This window comes from Cheilinus undulatus, linkage group 5 (genome assembly GCF_018320785.1).
Source record: "Cheilinus undulatus linkage group 5, ASM1832078v1, whole genome shotgun sequence".
Taxonomy (NCBI): domain Eukaryota; kingdom Metazoa; phylum Chordata; class Actinopteri; order Labriformes; family Labridae; genus Cheilinus; species Cheilinus undulatus.
The window spans coordinates 48,738,890-48,747,800 of record NC_054869.1 but is presented as its reverse complement, the minus strand read 5'-3'; the positions used below and the strand labels follow the sequence as shown (position 1 = coordinate 48,747,800).

The 8,911-nt window shown below is 40.1% G+C and overlaps 1 protein-coding gene across 1 annotated transcript in view; it reads left to right on the top strand.

Moving 5' to 3' along the window:
• Nucleotides 1-1,868: 1,868 nt before the first annotated feature.
• The window catches only part of si:dkey-61l1.4 (collagen alpha-1(I) chain), an 89,151-nt gene continuing 82,108 nt past the window's right edge, over nucleotides 1,869-8,911 (top strand). Inside the window, exon 1 of the mRNA XM_041787445.1 lies at nucleotides 1,869-2,023. Within this exon, the coding sequence (XP_041643379.1) occupies nucleotides 1,869-2,023 (155 nt within the window). The remainder of the gene's footprint in view (nucleotides 2,024-8,911) is intronic.

The following is an 8,911-nucleotide window of genomic DNA, read 5'->3' as shown; positions in this document are numbered from 1 at the left end:
CAGCCTCCTCCTTCATAGCATAAGGATTGTTGCACCCTCATATTCAGATTCATGCTACTATGGATTAATTGCTTTAGAACTAATTTCATTGTTTTCAATATGCGTTGTCATAAATATTTCTATCCATGCGCTCAGTGGAAAGTCAAAGCAGCTGCTTGACTAACCCAGTGAGCATTTTTTGAGCAGAGCCTTCTCTGCCAAGTAAAACTGTAAATCTATTTTGCAATAAAATGGTAAAATGAATGATGAGAGTGTTCTTGAATGAATTACTGTTTTCTAAAGACACAGTGGAGTTATGACATTGATATGTGGTCATGAATTGAGTTTCCAGATACTTTTTGGACCTGATTTCAAGAATATCAAGCAGAGCCTGAAGGCTCATGTGTGAAACTAAAGTTTTATTAATACGCCACTTTAGATCAGTTGTTTCTCTGTATTTTAGTGATTACATTTCTTCTTCTTACTTTAGCTCACCTGTATAGAGATTGCTCTGTTGTTCTTAAAACCTTTAAACATTTGGGGTGTTTTTCAAAATGAGGTCTGACTTGACTTTCTAAATTTATCTAGTTTTATTTTATCTCCAGTTAAACCTTTATTTATTTTTAATGTGACAAACAGTACAGGTCTAAACTTTTTATAAACATATAAACTGCTTTAGTGCCTGATGTGTTTATGAAGCATTCATAGAAATAACTTTATCATTTCACCCAATAGAAATCAGGTTAATTTACAAAGACTACTTTATTTAATCTGTGATAAATATCAGTAAACTTGAACTTTTTGTTCTTTTCCTATAAAAATAGCCATGTTAATCAGACATCATGACACTTAAAGTACATCGAACATAACCTGTTGTTGTAAGATATCTCACCTTAGATATTTAACTGTGTGGTTGATCTGCTGAAATTTAAGGTCTTCATTTTCCTTTCAGGTAAGAGGAAGGAGAATAGAGTGGAGTTTGGATTATATTCCCACAGAATTGGCTGGACCCCTGAAAACCCAGAGAATGGCCCTCCTGTGTTTTATTGATGACATTAATGCATGTGTGTTGGATGTGTAATATTGGTACTAGCTTCCTGGCTAACAGTTTCTTCATTTTGGCCCAGAAAAGTGTGTCAAACTATTACTGGATTCTGAAGTTGGAATAATTTTTTCAACCTACTTTTTAACCCCCTTTCAACACTTTTTCGGCCAATTTAACACAACTATTTTGCCATTTCTAACCATTTTTTGGCATTCAGTGGTTCTCAAACGGTGTGGCAAGACACACTGTGTGCCTTGGGAATTTGTACTTTTTGCCACTTTTAACCAATTTCTGCCAATTTTTTGACACTTAAAACACATTTTTGCCTCCTTTTCAAACCTTTTGGCCCACTTTTACTGTTGTTTTGTCATTTTTTGCCATTTTTTTAAATTTTTTAACCCTTTTTGGCCACTTAACAGTTTTTGCCACTGTTAAGCAATGTTTAACAATTTTTTAAATATTTTTTGCCCCTTTGTGCCACTTTTAACATGGCTACTTTTTGCCCCTGATTGCCTCTGTTTTGCAACTTTAGGTCTATTTATGCCACTTCTTTTTGGCAGTTTGATTTAATCTTTCCTGCTTTTCACTCATTTTTTTCTACTTTCTTTTGCCAGTTTTTACCCATGTTTGCTGCTTTTAAGCCATATTCCCCACCTTTTTTCCCACTTTTTGACGATCTTTTGCCTCTTGTAATAATAATAATAACAATAATACATTTTATTTAAAGGCCCCTTTCAAAACACCCAAAGACACCGTACAAAAAAGATAAAAACAACAGTACGCTAGTTTGAACAGGTGGGTTTTGAGCTGTGATTTAAAAATAGTCAATGTGTCAGTGTTATGGATGTCCGGTGGGAGGGAGTTCCAGAGGCGGGGGGCAGAGCGGCTGAAGGCTCTGGACCCCATGGTGGTCATGCGTGCCGGAGGGATAGTGCGGCTGATGGAGGATGAAGATCTGAGAGTTTGGCTGGGTGTGTTTATGTGGAGGAGTTCAGTCAGGTATGGAGGGGCGAGGTTATGGAAGGCTTTGAAGGTTAGGAGAAGGATTTCATAGGTGATGTGTTGTGTGACTGGTAGCCAGTGAAGCTGTTGGAGAACAGGGATGAAGTGATGGATGTCACAGTGATGTAATTATTTTACATTGATGTCGTCTCAGTTTTTAAATTTTATTCTCTGGCATCCTGACATTTGTGCCCCTCATGGCCTTGCTTTGAAGTCTAACATTAGTTTCCAAGTGGTGTAGTTCAGAGTGCCCATCCACATTTTTAACTTTACTGAAACGGTCATTTTGATTTAAGAAAAGTGGTTTACGTTTTGAAAAAGGCTATACTTTTACTACAACATGGATAAATTAATTTCATGTAAGATTGGGTATTATTCAGGTTAAAAATAAAATATCCTCATTGCAGCCAAACTTTACAGTGATCTGTGATTTTGCTGATGTCCCTGGGCCCCTAATTTGGCCCCAGAAAGCGCCCCCCTTTTATTCCCCCCTTGTGGGCGGCCTTGCTTGTTGTGAAACTACTGTAGCGGTGCAGCTTCACCTGTGGCTTTTTTAACACACTGTTACGATTCCAGACCTTTTTATGATGATATTCCATTAGCTTAGGATCTTTACAGACCGCAGTGAACATCATCTAGATGTCATTGTTAAAAGATGGCACTTTTCAGCTGAAATAAAGCTGCTTGCTGTTTACTATTGATTTCTGACACTAGAGAACACCTTCTGCCATTCAGTGGTTGGAACTGCATTGACATTCATCCCCTCTTTATTGACAGCAAACACTGTCTAAGAACCTCTTTGTTTTATGCTTGTCCCTCTCTGAACCTTCTTCTCTTGAATTCTGCTGCTGTCCCAGTGTGGTTTCTGGTCTCCATCCTGCCGTCAGCGAGTCGACTTCCCAAACAGAGGACAGGAAATGTGTGACTAAAAGCTGTTGTATCTTTTCATGGAAGGCTCTCGGTCTGAGGTTTGGTGACATCCAAAAACAACAGCAGGCTGAGGTGAGGTCCTGAATGGAGCTTTAAGGGGACACAGGTCTCTTTACTTCATCATAGATGTCCTTGGCGGGACTTAAGGAAACACTAACATCCTTATCAGGAGGACAAGCAGGTTATGCTGCTCTGTTGAGGCGGGCAGAGGGATCATTCTTGTTCTGGCTGCTTTGTTGGAAACAAGCAAAAATAGAAATTAAACCATCCCTGCAGAGATATCTTTGCCTTAGATGCCCCTTTAATATGGTGAGAAGAATATAACTTTACCTTACAAACAGGATTTGTAGGGAAGGCCCGCATTCTGGAAGTGTAATGTTACATACAGCACTCTAAAAATCTATTAAATATGTGATTTTTTAAAACCTTTTCTCAACTTAATAGTTTACTACTTTTATTTTTATACTTTGGAAACTTGGCATAGTCAAAATGCCACAAAAGCATGGCTTTTCTGGTAGATTCTCTCTGCAGAAATCACTTCTTGACACCCATCAGGAGTTCTCTGCTGCTGCATGGCGTCATCTGCAAAGAACTTGTACCTGCATCCACAGTAATCTCTTCATCAGCCACCATTGTTTACAGGCTTGTAGTCCCTTCAGCTAAACCACACCCATAGCAACTGCCTCTTTCTCTTCAAATGACCCTGACTGGCCTGCTCATTCTCTGGAACATTTCAGATTGGAGCTTTGCTGAAGTGTTAAAGAAGAGCTGAGTGGCTTTGGGCTGATTTCCTGGTTTTGGGATGTTGTCTTGTGTCACAGTGTTTCGGATTGAAATAAACTAACAAACCTCAAAAAACATGACTTACTTCTCAGGGGAGGTGTGATTATGAGCATAACCTTAAGTTAAACATGAATGGTTATTATAAGTGATGTGTTTTAAGGCATTAAAACCTGAGGTGACAACAGCAGGAGGCTTCATGTCGCTGTGATCCTGGTCTTTGAGACTGATGTCTCCCATGATGCTCGGCGGTGTTTGGCTCTGAGCAGCCTGTACACAGCAGGGGATCCTGGCACCTCAGCAGATTTGTTAGCAACATGAAGCCCTGCTGGCAGCCAGAACCTGGATAAAAATGATCTTCAAGTGTGAGCTCTTTGGGGATGAAGCAGCATGACAAATTCACTTTAGAAGGTTGATCTGCCACAAAAATGAGCATTGCACGCTGGTGTTAAGGAAGATTAGGTATGTGAGAAAGATTTAAACAGTGGTTGAGTGGATCTTTCAGCAGTATTTAAAGAGTATAAGAAGGGTGTACCAACTGAAAATTATAATTTCAAAAGGTTTCATTTTATATGAAAGCTGCAGTTCCAGCAAGTGATGGAAATAAAGGCTTGAAAAAACCCACAGGATTTGCAGTGTTCCTGTTTTTCCTAGTGTGCGACATTATCACTTTAACTAACAGATGCTGCATGCAGAGTGGCTTTTCCTCTGCCTGAATGAACTAGAGAGGTCCCTCTTAACATGAGCAGTATCTGATGCCACCAGAGTTCATGTGTGTGGAGCTCCTTGTGTTTCTTGCAGACAGGAATGCTGTTTCCTCTTACTGTAGATAACCTGTGGTCCCATCAGTCAGCAGACACAGGGACCAGACTGACCCCACATTTCATCTGACGCCAGACTGTGTAACACTGAGGAGTCACTGCTGATCCTTTCACTACAGTGAGGTAGTACGGTATTGTAAAAAAGTATTCACCCCCTTCCTGTATGTTTTTTGCATATAAGTCACACTTAAATGTCTCAGATCATCAAACAAATTTTAATATTAGATAAAGATAACCTGAATAAATACATAATGTAGTTTTAAAATAATGATTTCATTTATTAAGGGAAAATGCCGTCCAAACCTACCTGCTCTTGATTACTGCCAGACCTGTTGAATCTAGAAATCCTCTACATAGAACCTGCCAGCCAATCACAGTCAGAGCCATTATCCACAAATGGAGAAAACTTTGAACAGTGATAAACCTTCCCAGGAGTTGTCGGCCCACCAAAATGACTCCAAGAGCGAATCAACAACTCATCCAAGACGTCACACAAAAACCCAGAACAACATCTAAAGACCTGCAGGCCTCACTGGCCTCAGTTAAGGTCAGAGTTCATGACTCAACCATAAGAAAGACACTGGGAAAAAATGGCATCATGGGAGAGTTCCAAGGCCGAAACCACTGCTGACAAAAAAGAACACAAAGGCTCATCTCACGTTTGCCAAGAAATATCTTGATGATCCCCAAGGAGAAATATTCTGTGGACTGATGAGACAAAAGCTGAACTTTTTGGAAGGTGTGCAGCTTGTTACATCTGGAGTAAAACTGACAGCATTTCATCTGAAGAACATCATGCCAACAGTCAAACGTGGTGGTGGCAGTGTGATGGTCTAGGGCTGCTTTGCTGCGTAAGGGCCTGGACCACTTGACGTAATTGATGGAACCATGAATTCTGCTCTCTACCAGAAAATCCTGCGGGCAAACGTCCAGCTATCAGTTCATATCCTCAAGCTCACTTGGGTTATGTAGAAGGAGAGTGATCCCAATCAAACCAGCAAGTCCAGTACTGAATGGGGGAGTGGGCCAAAATTCCTCCACAGGGATGTGAACGACTCATCACCAGTTATAGCAAATCCAATTGCCACCAAGATTGGAACAACACCAGTTAATAGGTTTAGGGGTCTTCTTCACATAAGTAGGTTTGGATGGCTTTTTCCTATAATAAATGAGATCACCATTTTAAAAGGGAACCTTATATTTACTCAGGTGCTCTTTCTCTGATATATATATATATATATATATATATGTATATATATATATAATTTTTTGATGATCTGAAACGTTGCATTGTAGGAAACATGCAAAAAAAACTAGAGATCAGGAATGGGGCAAATACATTTTCAAACTCCCTGTATATCAAGCAATATGATCCAAATTGTCTGCATGCTCTAGTTATGGATTGGCATTCTACAGATTAAGATATATTAATTTATTAATTGATTTTTTGTGAAATCAAATTAATTAATAAAGTGTGCAATTAAAACTCCAAGCACTTGAAGATGAGATTTTTTGGCTTTGTTGAGTGTTGGGTCAGCTCATGTCTCAGTGTTGTTCTTTTGGGAGGGGGTATGAGCAAGTATTTTAGGGTCAGTCTCAGTGAATGCAGAGAATGTGGAGAATTTGGAGGTGCACCGGAATGTGTGCCATTAGACCAAAGGTTATTAATGCAAGTTAATATACACTGGTGCATGCACATGACTAGGGCACCATGAGTGCTTCAGCAACTGCCCAATTTAGCCCTTATTCAAGTTCTTTCTTATGTATTGATTTATGCATTCATTTCATACTTAAAGGAAGGGTATAGAGGCTTGTTTTTGCCTCTACCAAGAAAATAATGTAACTAAAATGTATGCAAAAACAAAATGAGCAGGTGACCGATAAATGATGTCACATGATAATATTGATGATTTTTGGCTCTTCCTGAATGAACTGCAGAAAATAATGAAGTTTCTGTATTGATGCTGTGAGTGTGGGCGTCAAGTCAGCTTGATGTGCATGTTTGAAATGCAGCTCTTGTTTTAAATGGTTAAAGCACGTTAAACTGCCTTTGTTTTGGTTCTGGAACATCAAATGAGGACTCATTGAACATGGCAGGTTTTCTGTTTTCTTGTTTTTTTATAAGGGAAAGGAATGACAGTAAAGAAAGAAAAGCAGAAAAATGTATCAAAAGAGAGAAAAGGAAGAGAGTGAGGGAGTCATCCCAGCTTAGTTTTCTCTTCTCTGCTGCACCTTCATGATCTCATTTATGTTGATCAAACTCAGCTACACTGAAACACTGATATTGTCTTTTCTTCATGTAATTTTAACATGTGTCGTAATGTTTGGCATGCCTTTAAATCAATAGATATCAGCGGTAATTTTCATTTATTTGGCAACAATAGCAAGCTCCGTGCAACCGTTCTTTCTACAGGAAGCTTCTAAAAAGTTACAAACTACTTTGGTGCCTCAAATGACCAACAGCTGCTAATTAAGTTCATCTAAACATCCCATAGAAAGGGTTAACGTATACATTTAAATGTTTTTAAAAGGCTCAGTAGTTAGCTTAAATTTGTCTGATGTTGCAGATGTTCCTTTTCACTTATTCCCCCCCAGAAAGAAGTTTGAACTTCATATACCCATGGACTGCATTACAGGTTGACTTAAGAGAAGCCTATATACACTATATTGCCAAAAGTATTTGCTCACATGCCTTGACTCACATATGAACTTTAGTGACATCCCATTCTTAGTCCATAGGGTTTAATATGATGTCGGTCCACCCTTTGCAGCTATAACAGCTTTAACTCTTCTTGGAAGGCTTTCCACAAGGTTTAGGAGTGTGTTTATGGAAATTTTTGACCATTCTTCCAGAAGCACATTTGTGAGGTCACACACTGATGTTAGACGAGAAGGCCTGGCTCTCAGTCTCTGCTCTAATTCATCCCACAGGTGTTCTATCAGGTTGAGGTCAGGACTCTGTGCAGGCCAGTCAAGTTCATCCACACCAAACTCTCTCATCCATGTCTTTATGGACCTTGCTTTGTGCACTGGTGCACAGTCATGTTGGAACAGGAAGGGGTCATCCCCAAACTGTTCCCACAAAGTTAGGAGCATGGAATTGTCCAAAATCTCTTGGTATGCTGAAGCATTCAGAGTTCCTTTCACTGGAACTAAGGGGCCAAGCCCAGCTCCTGAAAGACAAGCCCACACCATAATCCCCCCTCCACCAAACTTTACACTTAGCACAGTGCAGTCAGACCATCACCATTCTCCTGGCAACCACCAAACCCAGACTCAACCATCAGATTGCAAGATGGAGACGCACGATTGGTCACTCCAGAGAATGCGTCTCAACTGCTCTAGAGTCCAGTGGCAGCGTGCTTTACACCACTGCATCCGACGCTTTGCATTGCACTTGGTGATGTATGGCTTGGATGCAGCTGCTTAGCCATGGAAACCCATTCCATGAAGCTCTCTACGCACTGTTCTTGAGCTAATCTGAGGCCACATGAAGTTTGGAGGTCTGTAGCAATTGACTCTGCAGAAAGTTGGCGACCTATGTGCACTGTGCGCCTCAGCATCTGCTGTCCCCCTCGGTCATTTTATGTGGCATACCACTTCAAGGCTGAGTTGCTGTTGTTCCCAATCACTTCCACTTTGGTATAATATCACTGACAGTTGACTGTGGAATATTCAGGATTGAGGAAATTTCACCACTGGACTTGTTGCACAGGTGGCATCCTATCACAGTACCACGCTAGAATTCTCTGAGCTCTGGAGAGCGACCCATTCTTTCACAAATGTTTGTAGAAACAGTCTGCATGCCTAGGTGCTTGATTTTTTTTACACCTGTGGCCATGGAAGTGATTGGAACACCTGATTTCAATTATTTGGATGGGTGAGTGAATACTTTTGGGAATATAGTGTAGCTGTGCCATGCTGTGACTTGTAGGTAGCATGTATGTGTGTGTCTAAATAGCGTGTCCTTTTTTATAAAAGGGGTCTTTGACAAAATAACCTGACATCAGGGTTCTATCATCATTTTTAGAGCATCTTCAAATGCAGACAGTGGTGCTGCTGCTGAAAAGGGTTACATTTTTTAGTCACTTATTAAAACATGCACTCATAATCAACACATTCTTTGTGAGACTCTTTCTTAATGCCGTCCACATCCCACATGGATTCTGACAATCCATGTTCAGAATAACAGACTGTGTGTTTAATTAAAGGCAATACTTATATGGAAACTGAAAGAAAACATCCACATCCTTTTCATGCATAACAGTGCCTCACATGGATTAAAAAAAAGCAGCTGGGAGTCTCAGACAGATTTGACTCCTGGTTATGGCTTAGTAACAGGAATGCCAAAGTA